This window comes from Drosophila miranda, chromosome XR, assembly GCF_003369915.1.
Source record: "Drosophila miranda strain MSH22 chromosome XR, D.miranda_PacBio2.1, whole genome shotgun sequence".
Lineage (NCBI taxonomy): Eukaryota > Metazoa > Arthropoda > Insecta > Diptera > Drosophilidae > Drosophila > Drosophila miranda.
Window position 1 is genome coordinate 46,304,383 of NC_046674.1, and position 23,958 is coordinate 46,328,340.

Consider the following 23,958-nt stretch of genomic DNA (forward strand, 5'->3'; position numbering starts at 1 on the left):
TTAATGAATTTGTTAATTTAATTCTATTGATTTATTGATTATAGATCATGAAAAATTTTAAGAAATGTACCGCGAATAATGCAATTTTTTTTTTCCTACACTGCATAATTTTATTTCTACATGCTTATTTCTTAAGCATTAAAAAAACCGTTTTGATGAAAATAAACATAAATCTCCGACTGCTATTCCTTGTGTACCCGACGTAACAATAATGCAAATTTTTCATTTACTGTTCTTCCCCTTTCGAAGTAACCAATAAATAATATTTGTTTGAGAATAGCTCTCCTTTCTAAATAAATTCTATGGTTGTATACAAAAGTACCAACAGCACTTACATACATAACATACAGATAAATGCAGTTGTCTACTTAATAGGGTTGGAAATGCTTCATTCTGTGGAATCTTAAATTGTAATACCATACGCAAGGGTATAATACCATGGGCCTATGAAAATAAAAGAACAAAAAAGTCCCATTTACATTTTCAATAAAAAGTAATATATTTTGTTACCCTGATTGGAATTCTATAACGATTTAACATACACCAGTTTTTATTTTCTTATTTTTTCTTTAAATTTCATTTTGTCTGTCGCTAATGAACCAAAAATTAACATTTAAATGAAAATTGTTATCAAAAACAACGAATGTCCTACACTAAACACAAAATGTATACAAACAACAGTCGACCAGTGAGGAAAGTTCCTCGGATCCACAGTTGGAACGTCAGGTCGAAACCATACGTAATCTAGTTGATTCGTATATGAAGATCGTTACAAAGACAACGCGGGACATGGTACCCAAGGCAATTATGATGCTCATCATTAATAATGCCAAGGACTTTATCAATGGAGAGCTTTTAGCTCATCTTTATGCGTCTGGGGATCAGGTACACTTAGTATAAACAAACCTTATATATTACGTCTCCTATTGCCTTGATAAATAATATTTTGTAGGCACAAATGATGGAAGAGTCAGCTGAATCGGCAACAAGACGTGAAGAAATGTTACGCATGTATCGTGCCTGTAAAGATGCATTGCAAATTATAGGTAAGTATAAATATTTTAATAAAATTTGATTATATTGAATTTTATTTTATTGAATGAAGGTGACGTTTCAATGGCAACTGTGTCATCTCCATTGCCTCCCCCGGTTAAAAATGATTGGTTGCCAAGTGGATTGGATAATCCCCGTTTGTCCCCACCAAGTCCGGGTGGTCCCCGTAAGCCAGCACCCACCGTACAGGTAAAATGTTTATTCATTGTCAAAAAGTTACCAAGTTACTGTGAACATTTTTGCATTCAGGGCTCGTTGGGTGGGCGGAATCCCCCATTACCACCGGCAACTGGGCGCCCAGCACCAGCTATTCCCAATCGCCCAGGAGGTGGTGCACCACCACTACCTGGTGGTCGACCAGGAGGCGCATTGCCTCCTCCAATGCTACCTTCGTAAGTACTCTTAGTAAGAATATATTCATTGCTTAGTTTAAAGCTGAATGAGTTGTATTTTTAATTATACAGAATACTTAAATATTTTATTTATATTTGCCCCATCACCGATTGAGACCTCTTTTTATGTATAAAATACACAATTGACAACTCCTTTATTTATACCGCTTTACTGCCTTTGTTATTATGGCGCCACATATTATTCGATGTTTTATTATTTCTGTTATCCGTAATTGAATGAATTACGGTATGAATTACACAGGTTTGGCACATTTCATTTGTATGCCTTGTACTTGTAGAGTACCTATGTACATTAGGGTTCCACTTATTTATAAAAGTTTAATTTTCAAAGGTTTCAGCGTCTAAAAGTATTCCTTTTGTTATAAAATAATTAAATATAAAGTTTTCAGCTTCGACAACGTTTAGAGGTGCCAACTTGAGGTTATATGTTGTAAAGGAATTATTATCTAGTATACTAGTTGTGTATATGTATATGTAGTTTATGAGTTTATATGTAGTGAATGATTTTGGATTGAACTAGGTAGTTGAGGATTATTTTTGAGTTATTGTTGTTAGGGTTGGAGATGTATTGCATGGGGTCGGTGTTATGGAATATTGAGGATCTTTGTAGAAAGAGGGCGGGGCATGTGTATAGTCTTATGTCTATGGTTGGGTTGTGGCACAGTGGGCATGCGTTGGAGGATGTTTTATCCATGTAGTGGGCATTGGTGAATCCTGTGTGCCCTAGTCTCAGTCTGTTTAGGATGACTTGGTGTCTTCTGTTAAGGTTGTTTATTTTTTTGGGGGGAGGATGAGTGGAAGATAGATTGATAACTTGTTGGTACCAGGGGGAAGTCTTAGTGAGGAGGTCTGTTTGTTTCGATAGGAGGATTTTCTTAAGGAATAGTGAGATGTCGTTAAAATTATGATTGGGGGTATATATGAGGGGTTATCTGGAGGTAGTTTTGGCTGCGGTGTCAGCAATTTCATTCCCTTTTATGCCAATGTGGCTAGGTATCCAGATAATTGTTATTTTTGGGAATAGTTTGGTGACGAGGTTACGGATTGTGGTGGGGTAGTACGAGGAATTGTTGGGATTGGTTATTGCGGAAATAGAGGAGAGTGAATCTGTGCAGATAGCGTATCTTCCGCGTTTGTTGCGGCTTAATAAAATGGCTTCGTGGATAGCTATAATTTCGCTGGAAAGGACTGAGGAATACTGTGGAAGTAGTCCGGTTGAATTTATTGGTGTTGGAGGTTTTAATCGGGGAGAACGGTATGAGGTTATTCTGGGAAATTTGTTTGGCTCTGTCAATCGTGCTTAGCAGTCTGTGTTTTTTTTTTTTAGGTTTTTTGGGAGTGAGTTTAGTGGGGTGTCTTTAGCGTGGATGAGGTTTTTGAATATTTTGCCTGTTAGAAAATCTCGCTTGTTTTCCAAGGTGTGTAAGTTGGCTTCGGATAGAAGGTTGTTAGTGGGTGTGGTGCGGAATGCACCCAGGGCGGCTCTTGTTGCTGCATTAATCGTAGTTTTCAGGCGGTTAAGCTGGCTTTTTGGTGCGTAACCTTGTATGGGGAGGCAGAAGTCTACTCTGGATATGATTAGAGATTTCATAATTTGTACAAGTGTTGAGGTGTGGCAGTTGTATTTTAAGGACGAGAGGTGTTTGATAATGCCCAGTGGCTTGGCAAGGTCTATTTTGAGTTTATTGATGTGCGAATTCCAGTTGTATCTGGATTTGAGTGTGAGGCCTAGTAGTCTGAGTGAGCTGTTTTGGTTGATGGATGTGTTGACAGTAAGGAATTTTGGTTTGCAGTTATGTTTGCGACATATGTGTAGGAGTTGGCTTTTATCTTTGGAGAGGTCTGCTCCTGACTGAGTGCACCAGTTGTTTATTTGGTTAAGGATTGTTTGGAATGTCGGTTGTGGGGTTTTTCCTTTTGCTTTGTTGGATGATAAGGAGGAAGTCGTCAGCGTATGCACTGAATTTGATCTGCTTGTGAAAGGATAAGATTTCGGAGAGTGGGTTGTACGCTATAAGAAAAAGGACAACTGAGATGGGGGAGGCTTGGGGTATGCCGTTGGGGAGTGGGAAGGTGTTCGAGAGGTTAGAGCCACTTTTGACGAGAATTTTCCTGTTTGACATGAAGTTTATGACATATTGTAACATTCGTGGACCTACTTTCCATTATTTTAGTTGTTGAATGATGGAGTGGATTCCTATTTTGTCGAAAGCTTTGGTGAAGTCAAGGGATATTAAGGTTAGATGTTTTTTTTGGGCAATGGCTTTGGTAGCTAGGTGGTCTACGTAGAGTAAACTGTCTAGTACCGACTTGCCTCTTTTAAAGCCTAGTTGGCTGTTGTGAATTATTTTGTTGTTCAAAACAAACCACCATAACCTTTTTGCCACTATCTTATCGAGCGTTTTGGGTAGGCATGAATTAAGTGATATAGGTCTGTAGGATTTTATGTCTGTTAGTGGTTTTTGTGGTTTTAGAATCGGGAGGACTAGGCTGAGTTTGTGCGATTGTGGGATGTATGAGTCGAGTATTTCGTTAAAGTGGTTTATTATTCTGGTTTTAAGGGAGAGGGGTGCGTTTTTTATCATTGAGTAGGAGATGCGGTCGAGGCCGGGGGTGTTTCCTTTCAGGGAGTATAGTGCTGATGAGAATTCTATGAGTGTAATGTCCTTTTCGATTTCTAATGCTGGTGGAGTTGGGGTGTAGTTTATAAGGGAGTCTGTGTGGGATTTGTTCGTCCGGAATGTTGCGGAGAAATTACGATCGTGAGCTTCTTCTGACCACGTGTGGGCGAAGGAGTTGGCTATTTCGGTTTGGTTGGTTGTGTTTGTTTGGGTGTGTGGGTTAAAGATATTGTGAATGTTTTTGACAGGGTAAAGTCCGCATAGTCGTCTGATGTTAGACCATGTTGAGGATGTGTCTGAGTTGGGGTGTATTTGGGTTGTGAAATCAAGAATCGATTTCTGTTTAGCCTCCCTGATTGCTCTTTTGAATTTGGCATTTGCTTTTTTATATTCTATGTAGGTGGTGTTGTTTATGTCTCGTTTGAGTTTATTCCATTTAGTGGTTTTTAAACTTTTAAGGATTGTTAGTTCTTTGTTCCACCAGGGAACGGTACGGGGGAGGGAGAAAGTGGTGTTTTGGGGGATGGAAAGATGGGCGCTTTGGATTATTATTTTCTTAATAAGAGCGTTTTCCCTGTTGACGTTGTCGCTTGTTTGGGTAGTGGAGTTGAGTTTATGGATGTGTTTTTGGTAGAGGTCCCAGTCGGCTCTTTTCAGTTTGAAGGACGGTTTGGAGGTAAATTTTGGGAGGGATGGGTTGTTGAAAAGGGAGATTAGTATGGGGAAGTGGTCGCTACCGTAGAGGTCGTCTATTAGGTTAGGTTAGGTTGAGGCGGCTGCCGGGCTCGCTCGGAACCCGTCACACTTAGGCCGGTTTCGGCCCGTTGTGATGGGGAGGTCGTCTATTACTTCCCAGAGAAGTTCTGGAGCAATAGTTGCTGATGCTAGGGAGAGGTCAATGTGGGTGAATGTCTTGTGTGTTGAGAAGTGGGTGGGGGATTTGTCGTTTAGGGTGATGTAGTTGGAATGGGCTAGAAAGGAGGCTAAAGTTTTCCCTCTTAGGTTGGCTTTAGGTGAGCCCCAGTAGGGGTGCCAGCTGTTAAAGTCTAGGACTAGAGTGGGGTCGTTTGTGGTTAGGGTTAGGACGTTATGTAGATTGCGGGAGTTGAAGGGTTTGTTAGGGGAGATGTATGAGGATATGATGTTGACTTTGGATTTTGATTTGATGTTGACACCCACAGCGTCAAAGTCGGAGTTGAGAGGGATTTGGGTGTGGGATATGGAGTTGTGTATGAGGATGGCTGTGCCACCAAAAGCATTAAGCTGATTATAGCTGCGGTATATTGAATAGTTGGTTGGGATAGGGAGATAGTTGGGGTTAGATATGTGGGTTTCTTGTAGGGCAACAATTAGGGGGTTATATGCTTTCATGAGACTTTGTACTTCAATGTATTTTTTTTTTTTAGCCGTGTATGTTCCATTGCATTATTTTAAGTTGCATACTAGTGATTGTATTTACTTCTAAGGGGCTTGAAATGAATGTTAATACTATTGTTATTATTTAGAGATCTTCTTCGTTGTAGATTTGGCTAGAAAGGGTGTTGTTTGATAGTGACGCTAGGTTTGTAGTTTTTGTTTTTTCGGATTTATCTTTTGCCTTGAGTGGCTTGGTGACTAGGTTGAGTTTGTCCTTTTCTTTAGTCCAGCTTCGGAGTTTGCGGTCGGTATCTGGGATGGTATTGGTGTTTTTGGTTTTAGTTATTGCCTCGAGGTCTGTGTCCATGGCCATTTCTTCTTGGGTGGGTTGCTGGATTGATTTGGATGGGTGTGTGTTTGAGTCTGAGATGTCTGTGTAGTTTGTAATTGGCCTTTTGTGTTGTGTGGTCTGAGTGTTGTGTGATGATGAAGGATGATTGGGGGTCGTTTGTGTTTTTGCAGCTATCTCGGCGTATGGTGTGGATTGGTGCGTGTTGCGTTGAAAATATATTTTTTTGCGGTTAAGAAGTCTACTTTCTCGGAGGATTTGATATTTGCAATCTATTTTTGCTTGAGGAATTCCGCGCATTTGGGGTCTAGTGGGCTGTGGTTGTTTTGGATGTTGGTGTTATGTTTGCAGTTGCTGCAGAATTTGGGCTTGGAGCATAGCTCGTCGTCGGCGGGGTGTACTTCGGATATTGGGGGTTGTGCAGTATTTGGTTGGGTGACCGAATTTCTGGCAATTATTGCATTTGAGGGGGCGAGGCGTTTGGGGGCGAACGTTTACTCGTTCGTATCTTATCATGATGTGTTGGGGGAGTGTTGGTGTATCGAATGTGAGGATGATCATACCGGTTTCTTGGAGTAAGCCGTCTTTGTGTTTGTGAATTTTAGTTGCGTCAATGACCTTTTGTGTTTTGAGTTCGCTTTTGATGACTTCTATTTCTATGTTGCGTAAATCGTTGGAGTAGATGACACCTTTGGAGGAGTTAAGGGTTTTGTGATCAGATGCTTTCACAGGAAAATCGTGGAATTTTACGATTTTCAGGAGCTTTGATGCCTGTGTTCCTTTTGTTTTAATGAGCAGTGAACCGTCCCTGATTTTTTTGACTGAGTCTACTTCACCTCCACATTGAAAGTCTATGACTTTTTTAATAATGAAGGGGGACACGTTTTCGAAGGTTTTATTGTCTGTTCTGATTTTTGTAATATATTTGGGTTCGAGAAACGATGATTTGTCCCACGGTGCGTGGAATTTGGGGTCTGGTGGTCGCGACATTTCAGGTAGGCTAGGGCTGACGCCCGCTGCACTTAATGTTCTAACTGTTCGTTAGGTGTGTTTGTTTTTGGTTTTTTTGGGAGTTTGCTTTGTGCACTTGAATGTTTTTGTGTTAGGTTTTGTGTGTTGGATTTCGGTGTGCTTGCTGCTGGTTAGATTTCGCGCGTCTTTACTTGACGGAGTATAGACTGAGACTGATATGGCAGCTATACTATATATCGCTCTGATCAAATTGATTTTTTTTTTATCTTGAATATTAAAATATAATCTGTCCCATAAAAATTCAGCTTGATTAGTTAACTTTTAAGCCAACAATAAATAGTTAACTGTCAGAAGACTCTATTCAAGAGATATTGACTAGCATATTCTTTTACGACGTTTAGCAGCTTCTGAAACTCGTATATTTTTTGGTTAGTATTTGGTTATAGTCTTTCATAACTTTAACAGCACGCTCGTCTGTATCATTAACCACTTTTAAATGTTTTAATATATTTAAAGCATTTTGAAAATCTTCATTACTAATCCATTCTGAAGAATCTTAAAAAATTTAATTTGGGAATATTAAACCGATCAAAAAATTAAATAGTCTGTTTGTAATAAACGTTGGAAAATTATTTTCTTTAAAAATTTGTCGTTTTGCAGAAGTTTTGACATCATCATGGTCAACACAAAGTGTCATTTCTCGTGTCTCCATGAAAGTGCAATGCAAGTGCGTTATTTTCATCAGATAAATACCACAAATAAATAAATTTTTTGGATCAATTTCGTTATAGTTGTACATTTTGCATATAAATTAAATGTTCAGCATTGGAGCTTCAAAAGCTAATGTTGACCGAAACCAATAATTTATAAAAGATCGCGCTATAAAAATAGAAACGTCGCGCAAATATTTTCCTTCTCGAGTTGTCAACTTAAACTTCTCTCGAAAAGAATATATTTTAAAGATATATATACAGTATGTCAAGAAACTCTTTACACACTGAAAATAAATTAAATTTTTTGACTTTGGATAAGAAAATAATGGCCTTTGGTTCAAATTTATCAAATTTTTTTAATTCATAACCATTCAGGGATTAATTATAAAGTAGTCAGTGAAAAAAAAATAACAAAACTATAAATAGGTAACTTACAAAACAACAAAAACAATGATTACTCATTTTTGACACTGTCAAGAAACTCTTTACACATTTCGTTTTCGAGCTCTGTTTTGATCTCGTTCTTAGAAAAAACGGGACTTTACCGTAATCTATGCTTTTGGCGTTGCTCAGTGATGCTCTATTTTTGCATTGACTTTGATTTTGTTGCGAAATTTTGACCGGTGCACATCTACAGACTAACTTTCTGAAATTTTTAAAATGCCTGGCAAAAGACTAAGCTTTGACGTTGTCCAGTTGATTTACTATAATCACCAGTTGGGCAAATCTGTTGCAGACATGGTAGACATGTTTTCAGTATCAAGGAAAACAATTTACAATGTCCTAAGTCGCGCGAAGAACGAAGGGAGACTGGAAACCAAATCTGGAGGTGGCCGTAAAAGGAAGATAGACAAACGGGCAGACCGCATAATCATGAGGAAAATTAATCAGAATCCGCAAATATCGGTCAGGACTCTGGCCAAGGAACTTGACGAAGAACTTGACTTGGTTGTTTCACACGAAACAGTACGCCAGGTTATTCTACGCCATAAATACTCTTCCAGAGTGGCACGAAATAAACCGCTGCTTTCGTCGGTCAATGTGGAAAAGCGCTTCACTTTCGCTGTTAGCATGATCAGTAAGCCGGCAGAGTATTGGGATGACCCCATATTTTGCGACGAAACAAAAATGATGCTATATTACAATGATGGTCCACCCAGAGTATGGCGCAAGCCGTTAACAGCTTTAGATAACCGAAACATCATTCCGACTGTAAAGTTTGGAAAACTTTCGGTTATGATTTGGGGGTGCATCTCTAGCCGAGGAGTGGGAAATATTGAATTTATTGAGAACACAATGGATGCCAAACAGTACCTCCAAATTTTAAAAACAAATTTAAAAAGCAGTGCGGAGAAATTTGGTCTCATTACGGACAATAGGGCCAAATTAAAGTTTTATCAAGACAATGATCCCAAACATAGAGAGTCCAATGTGAGAGCTTGGCTGCTTTACAACTGTGGAAAAGTTATTGATACACCACCCCAGAGTCCCGATCTTAACCCCATTGAAAATTTGTGGGCCTATTTGAAGAAGAAAGTGGGAAAAAGACAGCCCAAAAACCGCAATCAGCTCAAAGAATTCATATTGGAAGAGTGGCAAAAGATTCCCTTTGAGTATGACCTACAAAAATTGATAAATTCGATGAAAAAACGGCTCCAGCATGTAGTCAATGCTAAGGGTGGACATACCAAATATTAAAATAAGTTAAATATATTAAATAATTACGAAGAATTTACGAAGACTTTCTTGACAGTGTCAAAAATGAGTAATCATTGTTTTTGTTATTTTTTAAGTTACCTATTTATAGTTTTGTTATTTTTTTTTCACTAACTACTTTATAATTAATCCCTGAATGGTTATGAACTAAAAAAATTTGATAAATTTGAACCAAAGGCCATTATTTTCTTATCCAAAGTCAAAAAATTTAATTTATTTTCAGTGTGTAAAGAGTTTCTTGACATACTGTATATCGCCTTATACATTCAGCGTGGTTGGTGCATTGCTCCAGAGAGTCAGAAAAATTACCTTTCGGAACCAATCCTAAAAAAATTGGAGTTAACTTTAACAATTCAACGTAATCAGTACGCGCATGAGTTTTCTCAATTCAACTTGACAGAAGTTAATTATTGCATTTATTCTGTCATTTAAATGCGTTGCAACGTACAGATCAGTCACACCAAATTTAAACTTGATTTGTTCAATAGTCTTCCAGGAATCTTTAAACCTGGCAAAGAGTGCAACGTTTGTACCTGATGTAGCTTCGGCACATGACTCAAATGCTGCCCGCAAATGTATTTCACTGGTGTGATGTCTGCATGGTATAAGGTATAAGAGTCTTTTTTCTAATAGTTTCTCTAGGCGAAAAGTAGCGCCGTTAAGTTGCCCAGAATTGGACACAGTTGTATCAAAACATTATTTTTTAATTTGATTAACTACTCCCAATTTTATTGTTTTATAGCAAACGGAAAATTTTTAGACCCTGAGACTTTTGATTCCGACACATTTTTTTTCGCCCTGTGATGGACCTATTTCAGGCTGAGGTAAGCTCAGTCACGTCCAGGGGTCAATCCACAAGAAATTTGTAGAATTAGATGGAACTTCGAGGGAGACGTCGGGGTTGGCCTATCTTAGAGAGGGTGGATCGGGGCTGGGGCGAGCGCTGCTCGTCGTGTATATTAAACGGTGTGCGTGGACTTGGGGTGGGGTAGTGTCGGTGCCTCGGCTAGTTGGAATGAACTTACGCAATTGGATATTGTTCTGATGATTAGACACTATTTTAGAATTTAATTACGATTATTTTAGCACTTTTTAATTCTTAGATTAGTACGATGGGCTTTTGGTACAACGGCTGTACTCGGGGCCGGTTTTCTGCGTAAGATCTTCTAGTTCTGGCCGGCGTCTATTTATACGCCTGTTGCTGCTGTGTCAGCGGGTTCAAAAGTGCACTTCTACGTCGGAGTGCACTTCGCCGTTTTGGCGATCGTGGGTTGACCTGGTTCTGTCTCTTCGCGTTTTTGGCGAGCTGGCGGGTTTGCCGTTGGGTGCTTGTCGTAGGCTTCCGCGGTGTCATCTTTTTGTAGTCGATGAACCCGGAAGACTGCGCCTGGCCAGTTGCTTGGTCTGGAGTGGGGGAAGTCCGCGTGACCTGGTGTGTTTGGTCAGCTTTATGAAGTCGGCGCGTGTCAATCGGTGGCTATGTGTGGAGGGGGGTGTTCGTGTAGTAAATAATGCATGCGTTCAATTTACGTTGGACGAGGTGCTGCAATTTAGTAGCAGGTTTTATGTTTATAGTACGTTGGGGGAAGGATTGTATCGAACCCTTTTAGGTTTGTTACAGCTTATACAAATTAACGCAAGCCTAATGTACATATGTCGGGAAATATGATATAATAATCATATTTTGGTATAATGCGAATATAAAGTTTTGGGAACAAAACATTAGATTCCTTGCATATAGTACTTATAATGATTAGGCAAAGTCCTCAGTAGTCATGGCTCAAAAAGAACCTGTGTTGGCCTGTATTTTGCAAATATAAGGCAAATTTCTCAAATAAATAAATAGAGTATCTAAAATGTATTATAATACATATGTACTAAAGATGGCTTTGCTAATTTTGATAGATTTGGGGTTTCTAGTGTCGAAAATAATTATTTTGTTTCTTTGTATACTTACATATAAGGGAATATTTGTTGATGAATTGAAATCTCTAATATTAAAATGAGTGAAGCTAATTTTAATTAATTAATATACTTTTTTTTTTTATTGAATTATATATTTATTTATTTATTGCATCTCTAAATAATGGTCTAGTAGTAAGTCATAAAATCGTATTCTTATTTTAAAAATAGTTAGTAAATTGTATTAATGTTAAACGGCTCAAAAAAAAGTCAGTTGCTGGGCTTTCTGCTCGTTTCGATGCAGACTCGGAGTAGCGATCTTGCAAGGGGATTTGGATGAGAGGCATGATTTACTTGATATTTGGCTTTTTGTTCTAGTATCTCATCATTGACGAGTTTGATGTTCAAGTCTCTCTGGATATTCTCGTTCCGGAGGTAGCATGGTAGCCGAGTGATGGTAGTTGGGATTTGCTTCTGCCTGCTTTGCCCAATAACTCGAAGCCATAAGTCCAGATAGGTTTCAGCACGTAGTTGTACAGGAGGACTTTATAGTCCTAGCTAAGAGGAGAGCGAGCTCTTCTAAGACAGGTGACTAGTTGGGCAGTTGCTTTTACTAGGCATCTGGAGAAACTAAGAACCGCGGTATCATCATCACACGTCGAGATAATTTTTGGGGATATCTGCCGTGTATAAACGTAGAAGATTGGTCCGAGAACTTCGCCTTAGGGCACGCCAGCATCGGCTATGTATCTTGCGGGGTGCTTGCGTTAAATCTCACGGCAAAGATTCGTTTGTAGAAATACAAATCGAGCAATTTATGTGTGTTTTGTGGCAGCAGCTTTTTTATTTTGTACACAAATCCGTCTATCTAGACTCGGTCGAATGCCTGGGCGACGTCTAGGAATAGTGCCGTACAATATTCTCGTATTGTATATACACTTATGTTTTGGTGAGACCTCCACAGTGGTCTGTGCTCAATGTGCAAAATGTTCTGATATTGTTGGTTTTCAAAGGCATGCCATGTGGTGTAACGAGTACAGATCCCATTCTGCGGGGTTGGCTCAATTAGTAGAATAGTCGAGTGATCGTATGGTACTTTCGACAGTGATTTGGCCGTATAGGATGTTCTTTGTCACTGCACAGTCTACAAAATCTGATATCTTTGTTGGTCAATACGTGGGTCTACCCGGGGAAACATAGTAGAATCTGTTTTTTTACTTTGATAATTCCGTTGCTTTTCTTTGGGAGCTCCAAGGCGAGATTTCCAGTGCGTGTGGTTGGCATTGTAGTCTTCTGCTGCTATAATAAAATTTTAGAAGTCCATGAACTAACCTTCAGTCTTTGTAAAGCGAGGCGGACAGTAGACAACGGCAATGGTAAGATTACAATTACCCGATGGTACATTTACAGATGTTGATTGCACATACAATTTTTGGAAACCTTTTATGAAGGGTGTGTTTGATGCGGTTTCTAATTAAGATGTCTGTTCCACCGTGTGCATTTCCATCCGGATGAAACATATCACAGAACGAAAAACCCCTTTTTTGAAATTTGTGTTTGCTTTTGTGGAGCGTCTCTGAAAAACGCATTACATCAATGTGTGTCGTACAGGAATTGGGCTAATTCAAGTTTATGTTGTGAAACGCCGTTGGCATTCGACAGAGATATTCTTGGGGAAGCTATTGATAATTTGTATTGTAGAAATACAAGTATCTGAATCAGTGTTGATCGATTCCGCTGTATAACAAGAACTGCAGTTTGTAGATTGGGTGAATTTAATCTTTCTTCAAAGTCCTAATTTCTGGCACGAGCTCGACCTTGAAGAGTTGTTGCTTCTTCTTGCTTAAGGAGTTACGTTTGTTCATATGTCTTTAAGTTTTATTTGCAGGCTCTTGCTGCTTTTTAGTTTGGTTTAGATATGGGTATTTTCGTGGAAATGTCAACCGAGGCCAACAAAAGTCAATAAACACACATTATTTACTGAACTTACAGTTACATTTAACCAATTGTTATATATATATAACTTCATTAACTTTGATCTGAAAACCTATTAAAAGAACCATGAGATCACTTTTTCGTTATTTTTTTAGTCATGTTTTTCTTTACCATTTTCTCATATAAGATAGATGATTCTTGATAAAAGTTTTTCCTCAGTCTCTCTAAAAAGCCAACTAAGTTGTTTGTTTGAAGTGATTTATTGGAGAAAAAAACACATGAAAAAATCGTACGTTTACCAATAGAGATAATTTATCGTTTAAATGCTCGATATAAACCTGCAAGATTTTTTTTTTATTTCAAAAATAAAAATTTAAGACCATCTGAGTGGTCAGTAGATAACTGAAGAGCCACTCACCCATTTCTTTTTATCAGTGCTTCCCCACTGGCAGTGATGTGCGTTGGCGTCAAACCATACAATTAGGCCTTGGCCTGGCAGTCTGCTATTAGCGCCAGGAATGTGGAGCAGATCCTCAGTGAGCGCCTGCCCTTCGAGGATCACTGCTGTATGATCTTCATTGTTGAAATTTGGGAGCAGAAATAGGTGTAACTGTTTTTTTGTAAGAATGTAGGCACGTTCTTTACCTGTGGTATCAGCTACATATAGCTTACAGTCTTGAGTCCTTAAAGAGATCCAGGGCTCCTGAATGAGGACTATGTTGGGTCCACCCTTGGCTAGGGGAACAAGAGAGCAGCGCATGCTGCCTTAAAATGGTGGCAGTCATTGTTTTATCATGGTCGATGAGCCTAAGACCCCTTGCTAGGTCGCTTTCGTCAGGCACCTAGCCGTCGAGGGTGTCGTCCGACACCACAGATAAGTCTGATTTGTGCGGGACTATGGCTACCCTTTTGTAGCCATAGTCCACAATACTTTCCTTGCTGTTAAGGAGCCTTACTGACTCCTCGTTTAAGACGAGGATGATCTGGCGTCTCTGTCCATTGCTCTCTTCTACCTTGGCCACCTTCCAATCGGCTGTAGGACGGTGCGGGTTGCAGACCTGCAGAATCCGGATCATAGATCCTGGCTCTGCAGGCTTCGCCGAGAACCATGCTCTGCCCCTTGGTTTGCAGGGGATGTCTTCCCATCTAACGGCCTCCAGCTTGGCTCCTGGGTAGACCTCGTTGAGTGATGCGGCCGCCTTCGTGTAGAGGGCCACCAATCGAACATCTTGGCAGACAATGGCTTAAACTTTGCCCCGTTGCCACCTAGCGTCCTCACACTTGGGCGGTGGGCCTCCGTTGTCTTCCAACTCCTGAAGAAAGCGTTGCTAGAGCTTGTTTTCCACGAGGTGCCACTTGTCCCGAGGAATCTTCCCGCCCTTGGAGCCCCTGTCTAGGATGCCAATGAGAGTTTTTCCTCTCGCCACCTCGGCAAACGAGCGGTTGCTCAACTGGGTTTTCGTCTTTTTGGCCTGCTGGACTTGTGTGGTGGTGTCTTCCGCCGAGCGTTGCCGCTTGCTTGTGGCCTTGGGTGCGCCACTACCAGCATTTGGCTACCTGGAAGTCTGGCAGAACCGTTTTGGCCCATCGCCTCGATTTGATGCCTTGGGCGGATGCCAGAAACACCGGATCATCATTACCCAGGATGAAGACCGCACGATTCTTGTCTTGAAACCTCAGCTTCTCTTTACCTGCCGTGATATCGCTCATTTTAGGCACTGGTTTCCCAGATGCAGATGTAGAGGGTTGGTATTTTCCCTACGACATTTAAAGATAAGTTCCGAGCTCCTTTAAGGTGATTTTTAATATATCCGAATTTTTCGTATTTTGACCCACGAGTAAGCCGAGGCATAGCCCGCTTGCCTGGGAACTGAAGGTCGGCAGGTGTCCAGAGTTCGGATATTAGCGACCGAGCACACCCTCGGCCATGCATCCCTGGGCATATGACGGTGTCATCTTTGGATTGGTGTGATTTCACTTAGAGCCCGACTACAATTAGACAGCATCCTGGCAGAAACATGACCGTACCAGGACCAGCTGTGGCGTATATAGTTGGCACAATTTTCATAGAAGACTGCGCATGTTCTGGTACTGAAAAGAAAAATAGTTATATTGTTTTTATACCCGATACTCAAAATGAGTATTGGGGTATTTTAGATTTGTGGTGAAAATGGATGTGTGTAACGTCCAGAAGGAAGGTTGCCGACGCCATAAAGTATATATATTCTTGATCAGCATCAATAGCCGAGTCGATTGAGCCCTGTCTGTCTGTCCGTCCGTCCGTCTGTCCGTCCCTATTAGCGCCTAGTGCTCAAAGACTATAAGAATTAGACCGGACTGTAGAGCTATCACTGTTACAAAACTTTTTGTAATTTTTCACTGTAGAACTCACTGTTACAAGAGTATTTTTTTTTTGCTCACTGTAGAGAGCTCACTGCTACTAGTGTGTTTCAAAATTTCGCCCCACCCCCTTCCGCCCACACAAAGGATGAAAATCTGTGGCAACCACAATTTTGAAGATAGGAGAAAATTTAAAACGCACAATTATAGAGAATGGCCATATCTACCAGATTGCCGAATCTTGCCGAATCCGAATCAGGTCGGACTATTATTATAGCCAAAAGTAACAAATCAATTTTCAGTGGCTACGCAGCGGCCGTCGACACGTTCTGAATGATTTTCTGTCTCTCTCGCACGCACGTTTAATGTAGCCATACTGACTATGTATCGGGTATAAATGTAGAGTTGCGGTCGCCGCAGCAACTCACAACTTTCCCCCTCGTTTTTTTTTAATATTATGGTCGGTACTTTTGGAACTCTGTTTTGAATCTTTATGGCCAGCTATACTATCGGTTCTTTAGATAGAAGAGAGTCGGTGAAAAAAAGTTGAACGAAGATGTTACACTTATGTGTAAAATTAAGTTTAGTTATGATTAGGGCCTCGGGCGAGGCTTTAAGTCAGGTATAAGACGGGAGACAACGATTGATTTGCGAAAAATTTCCCTCAGTGGCTTAGAGCATAGATGTTGTTTAAAATCCTCCGTTGTGGCTTCATTTATAAGACGGGAGACCATAATTGCTTTGCGATCCGCAGCCCTGAGTAGAAATCCAGAAAATCGAAATGGTGGTGCCACTCTTCAAAGTCTCAAAGCAGGGAACTAGTAGAGACGGCGGATCTATCTGCTAGTGATACAACAGGAATATGGACGAATTTCCATTAACGAGCACACCCACACTAGAAGCACTTTTAATGGTACCATCGTCAGTCAGGGTTCGAGGACAGAGAATTATTGTTAGGTGTGAAAAGAACCAGAGAATATGAGAATATATGACTATTTTACACTTAGTGATTCCCTAAAGTTTGACGCCAAGAAACTGCCATTCCAGGGTAAGGAATTTCTCGTCAAGTGAATTGAATGGTTTCCGAACATCCTGGAAACCATTCCGAGATTGCTTCACGAAGGTACGTATATACTCGTCAATCTTCTGGCAAGTCGAACATTACCAAGAACAGACACATTCGTTTTGAAAAAAGATCGCTTAGACGACCATAATGCCCACCTTCCGCACATTTTAAACATATGCACGGCAGAGTGAAAGCGACATTGAGTTGTGAGAGTTATTAAACAAATTTGTTTTTAATAATAATAAAAAAAAGAATGCAACCAATTATTACCGAAGACTAGGAACAAGATATAAAATGTTGTTCAGTATCATATTCTGGTTAGAGGGTTCTATATTAGCATCCGAAGGCAGACTAACAATTTCTTGATTCTAGAAAAAAGTGAACGTTTTGTGCCAAATATTCAAACAAAAAATTTAATTAAAAAAAAAAAAAATAATGGATTTTTCCTTCTTAATAATCAGATTGAACCAAATCATCGACTAAAAGTTTACACATTTTTACATAAAGTCTACAAAAGAATACCTAAAACTGTAAACGTACGAAATATTTAAAGTTATGTTCTAAATTGCTGTTTTGCAAAAACAACAACAAACAAACAACCCCTATTTTACAATACGAAATTTCAAGCATTTTTAACTTCGGTGACTTTCCTGTGGGAGAGCCATCAAGTCCAATGTGATTAAATTTGGAATCAACCGAGAATATAATGCAGGACCTCTCAGAATCAACACAATTTGATTATTCCTTCTGACCTTGCCAAAAAAAAAAACATCTTTGGCCGACGTTGAATAGTTCGAACCGAAAAATCATTTGTAAAATATGCGGCACCCCAGATGCTATCTTAACCGGATTTACAACCGATCCTGAAGATCGTTTAATTATTTATATTATAAACCCCCTTACCCCATTGCCAAGATTGGCAAAAAATTAATTCCTAATTAAACGAGGGGGAACGTTGTGTGTTGCTGCGGCGACCGCAACTCTACATTTATACCCGATACATAGTCAGTATGGCTACATTGAGCGACAATGTGTGCGTGCGGGAGAGACAGAAAACGTGTCTGAACATGTCCTCGGGCGCTGCGTAGCCACTGCAAATTAATTTGTTCCTTTTGGCTATACAAATTATCCGATCTGATCCAGATTCAGCAATCTCATAGATACGGTCATTTTCTATGATTGTGCGTTTTTAGTTTTCTCGTATTTTCAATATTGTGGATGCCACAGATTTTCGTCCTTTGCGGTGGCGGAAGGGGGTGTGGCGAAATTTTGAAACAAACTCGTCTCGGTCCGATATCTCAGGAGTGTGGATACCAAATTTGGTTGCTCTAGCTTTTATAGTCTCTGAGATCTAGGCGCTAATGTTTTACTCTAAGCAAAGCCGGCTATGCTACGTGTGTGTTAGAGAGAGACAGGGCGAGAAAAAAGAAATGGTTTTCTTTATTCTGGCTATAATAATGATACGATCCAATCTAGAAGAATCAGATTCTACAGTCTAGAAGATATGGTCATTCTTTACGATTCTGCGTTTTTGGTTTTCTCGTATCTTTAAAATTGTGGATGCCACAGATTTTCGTCCTTTGTGAGGGCGGAAGTGGGCGGGGCGAAGTTTTGAAATATTCTTGTAACAGTGACATCACAGAAGTCCGGATATAAAACGTCGTTGCTCTAGCTCTTATAGTCTTTGAGCACTAGGCGCTAATAGGGACGGACAGACGGACGGACGGATAGACAGACAGGGCTCAATCGACTCGGCTATTGATGCTTATCAAGAATATATACACTTTATGGCGTCGGAAACGTCATACTCATACTCTTTTTGAGTATCGAGTATAGAAATGGCTTTTTGTAAAGGTAGAGGTGAACCCAGCGACAAACTAAGCTTTTTTCAATAAGTTAATTTGATTCCTGTAAACTAATACCAAATTCAATATAATTTAGAATTTGATTTTTATACCCGATACTCAAAATGAGTATTGGGGTATATTAGATTTGTGGTAAAAGTGGATGTGTGTAACGTCCAGAAGGAATCGTTTCCGACCCCATAAAGTATATATATTCTTGATCAGCATCAATAGACGAGTCGATTGAGCCATGTCTGTCTGTCCGTCTGTCCGTCTGTCCGTCCGTCCGTCCGTCTGTTCGTCTGTCCGTCCCCTTCAGCGCCTAGTGCTCAAAGACTATAAGAGCTAGGGCAACGATGTTTTGGATCCAGACTTCTGTGATATGTCACTGCTACAAAAATATTTCAAAACTTCGCCCCGCCCACTTCCGCCCCCACAAAGGACGAAAATCTGTGGCATCCACATTTTTAAAGATACGATAAAGCCAAAAACGCAGAATCGTAGAGGATGACTATATGTTCTAGAGTGTAAAATCTCAACCAGATCGTATAATTATTATAGCCAGAATCAAGAAAACAATTTCATTCTTTCTCGCTCTGTCTCTCTCTAACACACAGGTTTCATGGTCGGTTTTGCCAATTGCAAAATATGAGTTCAAGGATCTCAGAACCTATAAGAGCCTGAGCAACCAAATTTGGTATCCACACTCCTGTGATATCGGACCTTGACCGTTTCGTGTCCAAATTTCGCCACACCCCCTTCCGCCGCCGCAAAGGACGAAAATCTGGGGCATCCACAAATCTCAGAGACTATTAAGGCTAGAGTAACCAAATTTGGTATCCGCACTTCTGTTAGATCTCACTATAAAACGTATATCTCAGAATTTCGCCCCACCCCCTTCCGCCCACACAAAGGACGAAAATCTGTTGCATCAACAATATTGCAGATTCGAAAAAACTAAAAACGCAGAATCATAGATAACGACCATATCTATCAGATTGCTGAATCTGGATCAGATCGGATCATTTTTGTGGGCAAAAGCAAGAAATCAATTTGCAGTGGCCGCGCAGCGCCCGACGTCACGCTCAGACTGATTTTCTGTCTCTCTCGCACGCACTCTTTGTCGTGTCGTTTAATATTAGCGCCGTCTGCCGGAGGGGAGCTATACTGACTTAGTATCGGGTATAACTGTAGAGTTGCGGTGTCCGCAGCAACTCACAACGTTCCCCCTCGTTTTTATTTATATATTTATATATATATATATTATATATATTATTTGTATATATATATATGTATATAAATCAATAATTAAAAATAAATATTTTTTTTGTATTATTATTATGAATGGTTGATCAGACCATTTCATGAGGTATTTCAAATTTTATACCTGTATTTTTAGCCCATCTTTATGAACTGTTTGTCTCTTATTTTTACTATCTTTAATTGTAATGTTATCTTTATCATGTATGCATATGACCTCAAATGGTCCTATATACCTAGGTTCTAACTTGTGTCCTACCTCGTTTTTTAATAGTACTTTGTTTCCTATTTCTATGCTTACTTCTGATGTTTTGTTATCATAATATTTCTTATTTCTGGCTTTATTATTTTCTAGCGATAGTCTAGCTCTTTGATATGCTATTTCTAGTCTAAACTTTATTTCTTTTGCATAGTCATCTATTTTATATAATGGATCTATTCTAGTTACTTTATTAAAATCTATGAACTGTCTTGGTAATCTGCCAAAGACTAGTTCATATGGACAATATTCATGCGATGCCGAGGGTGTTGTGTTGAAACAATAAGTAAAATATTGTATCCAAACATCCCAATCGGTTTTGTCCGCAGATATGTATGAACGAACGTATTCATTGAATGTTCTATGACTTCGTTCCTAAGGTCTGGTGGTGGTGTGCAGTGGACGTTATGTTGTCTATCTTAAGATATTTGCACATATCATTTATGATTGAATTCTTATATTCTGTTCCCATGTCCGTAATGAACGTCTTCATCGGACCGTACTTCAGAATAAAGTTTTCAAATATTGCTTTGGCAACGGTTGTTGCGCTTTTATTTGGAATTGGTATGAATACTAAATACTTTGTTAAATCGCATATTAGCGTAACTGCATACTCATTGCCATTTTCTGAGCATGGTAGTGGACCTATAGTATCCACTATCACTCTATCAAAAGCCATGGTTGGTGTTTCCGTTAGTGTCATTGGGGTCCTAATATGAGTTGTTATTTTAGATTTTTGGCATTTTTGACATTTACGTATGTACGTATTACGTATTTGATATGACGAGTAATGTTTTTCCAATAGTAATGTCTTTTTATTTTCGCTAGCGTTTTCGAAATGCCATTATGACCTCCTTGAGTTGGATCGTCGTGAAATTTAGACAGTATCGCTTCTTGATCTTTTTCATTTTCTATTTGGGACATCGGCTTGAGTAGCGCTACTCGTAATGATTTTAATATTTTATTGCCCATGTTCTTAAAAGAGTCAATTGAACTTAATTCAAAGATCTTTTCGCTCGGTGCCATTTTGAGCTGGCTGATCGCAAGTATACCGGCGTGCATTTCAAGCCTTTGGAAGAACTGACCTAAGTCAAGTGTTCCATTGGTATACAGATCGCTAACATCAATTCTTGCTACAACTTTTCTTCCATGTTTCAAAAAACATATCTGATTTTGTATGTGCAAGGCCACTACTTTTCGTACTTCGTCATTACAAATGACTTCATATACGTTGGGCTTAGAAGCGTTGTCAAGAGTTTGCATAGGCAAATCTTCTTGTACATTTCCTGCGCAGGAATTTTTCTGTCTATTTTGTTGCCTGGTAGTGACTTTCAGGACTTTGTTGTGCATGTCTTTTAGGTCGGATATTGTAATCCTGGATAGGGCGTCTGCCACGAAATTGTCTTTACCCTTGAGATATTCGACTGTGAAATCATATTCTTCTAGATCTAATCTCATTCTGGTTAGTTTTGAACTTGGATTTGTCATTGAAAACAAATAAGTTAGTGGTCTGTGGTCTGTCTTTACTGTAAAATGTTTTCCATAAATATATGGTCTGTAATGTGTAATTGCCCAGTGAATTGCTGCTAACTCTTGTTCTGTAGTAGTTTTGTTGCTTTCACCTTTGGTGAATAAGCGTGAAGCATATGCAACTGGGAGATGTTTATCTCCGTATTTTTGTGCTAGAACAGCTCCACATGCGTGTTTACTTGCATCTGTAATTATGCAAAATTCTTTATTGAAATCTGGATATTTCAATAATGTGGGTTTAATTAAAGCCTTTTTTAAGTAATCGAATGCATTTTGTCATCTGTCCATTGAAAGGTGACATTCTTCCTACATAATCGAGTTATGTGCCGTGAATAGTCGGCGAAATTTTTTATGAAACGTCTATAGTAATTGCAAAATGCAACGAATCTTCTAGCGCTATCTGCGTCTGTAGGGACTGGATATTTTTCGATGACGTCATATTTTTTATCGTCGTGCAAAGTGCCTTGATCAGTGCACTTGTGGCCTAGAAAAGTCACTTCGTCCATGAAGAAAGCACATTTTTCTGGATGTAGCTTAAGGTTGTTTTTCCTACACAAATCAAAAACGTCTGTTAAGTTTTTGATCATGTGGTTTTCGGAACAACCGATGACTATTAAGTCATCCATATACAAGAATGCTTGTGAAGTATTAAGTCCTGAAAAAGCAATTGTCATCATTCTTTGAAAGGAATTTGGCGCTATTTTAAGACCATAAGGTAGTGTAATGAATTGGTATGAGCCATTGCTTGTTGAAAAGGATGTTAAATCTCTAGAGTGTTGCTTCAGCTTTATTTGATGAAATCCAGACATTAAGTCTAGACATGAAAAATATTTGGCTCTACCCAACTGATCAAGAATATCATCTATTCTTGGAAGTGGAAATTTATCGGACAATAATTTTTTGTTTATTTGACGATAGTCAATGACTAAACGCCATCTTTTATTTTCAGATCCTGGGAGACCTTTTTTGGGTACAAGTAGTATTGGACTATTGTACTCAGAAACTGATGGTTCTACTATTTTGTCCAGAATGAGTTTTTCTACCTGTTTATTGATTTCGTCTTTGTGTTCATGTGGAATTCTATAATTTTTTGTGTATACCGGGTTGTTATCCTTCAATCTTAGCTCTTGCCTATAAAAATTATTAGCTGTTATCGATTCGGTTTCAAGTCCGAATATGTCTGTATACTGTGTGCATAAATCTTTCAGTTTTGTTTTAAATAGAGGCGGAAAGTTTTTAGTTAGCTTTTTCATGACATCTTCGTGTCTATCTTTGCTAATTTCTTGGACTATATCATAGTCACTTAGCATTACGGTTTTTATTTTATTAATATTTAGGATTTTGGTTGGATTTCTTGTATTCAACACTCGGAAAAAAATGTTGTTTTTATTGGAAATTGTATTTCCAATGAATATTCCGTCCTCAATTTCTTGGTTCGGGATTAGAACAGTATGTTCTGTTGACGCTAATTTAATTTGTCGGACAACTTCAGCGCGTGCTGGATTGTGGCAATATTATCACAAGTATGTGTGATAGGTATGTTTATTGGGAAGTTAAGATTTTTTGGCCGTAGTATTAGAGTGTCACTAGTATGTGTGCAATCTAATAGGCAATTGAATTTTTTAATGAAGTCTATACCTATAATTCTACGAATGCTAAACCTTTTGAAAAAACTGAACCTTCGCCGATTCCTGATATTTTGGTTGATATGTTATCATTAACATTATCAAAAATATCGACATTTTCTTTTAGTATTGAAATGTCTGCACCAGTATCTATTAATAAGGTAAATGTATTACCTGTTTTAAAATTTTTAAGCTTTATAAATATTCCTGAACTAAGATTGATGTTGTATACTATCGCACAATTTGAATATCTTAAGGGGTTTATTGGGTACATTTACATTGTTGGCATTGTTTTGGCCTCTGTTTGAGTTGCCCTGACCTCTAGAGTTTCCTCTATTTTGGCCCCTATAATTGCCTCTGTAATTATTTTGGTTATTGTTACTATGGTAATTACCTCTGTTTTGGTAATTACCTCTGTTCGATCTATTATTGCCGCGGTTATTGTAACTTCTTCGATAACCGCGACCACTGTTGCCTCTGAAATGAAATACTGTGCTGGCATTTCCAGGTCTTTCTGTGCTGAAATGGATGTATTTACCCATTGCATCGTTGAAAGTATTGAAGTTGCCTGCTTCAAGTATTAGGCGCAGCTTGTCATGCTCACAATTGCGAGTCATGGCTGCTATGGACTCTTTGGTCGAAAATTTGTCGGCGTTATCTGGGTCTAGCCCTTCATCAATATATGATGCTTCGTGCTGCTTGCGAAGATTGTCAATATCGTTGGTATATTGAGATGCCGTTTTTCCTTTTTGTTTAATATTCGATATTTTTGCTTTAATAACGTCAGAGGATTCTCCCTTGACGTTATCATTAAGCTTTTGGATTATGCCATTGATCGTTTGTTCACTTTGGACTTTATAAAGGATAGAGCCCGTTATCTTTGATTTGATAACTTCAATGGCTAGATCTTCTTGATCTCCTTTGGTCCTATCCGTGATTTTTAACGCTGTTAAGAAACGTTGAAGAGACTGTTTACTGCCGTCAAACTCTGGGATAGAGGATGA

The 23,958-nt window shown here is 39.1% G+C and overlaps 1 protein-coding gene across 11 annotated transcripts in view; it reads left to right on the forward strand.

Moving 5' to 3' along the window:
- Nucleotides 1-23,958, forward strand: part of LOC117186837 (dynamin) — a 131,093-nt gene that overhangs the window by 78,793 nt on the left and 28,342 nt on the right. For 10 of the 11 annotated variants that reach the window (XM_033388135.1, XM_033388136.1, XM_033388140.1 and 7 more), the window contains 4 exons: nt 682-885; nt 953-1,046; nt 1,106-1,242; nt 1,303-1,445. In XM_033388135.1, coding sequence (XP_033244026.1) covers nt 682-885; nt 953-1,046; nt 1,106-1,242; nt 1,303-1,445 — 578 coding nt within the window. Of the gene's footprint in view, nt 1-44; nt 222-681; nt 886-952; nt 1,047-1,105; nt 1,243-1,302; nt 1,446-23,958 lie in introns of those variants that run through there. The other variant, XM_033388144.1, reaches the window with a different exon arrangement.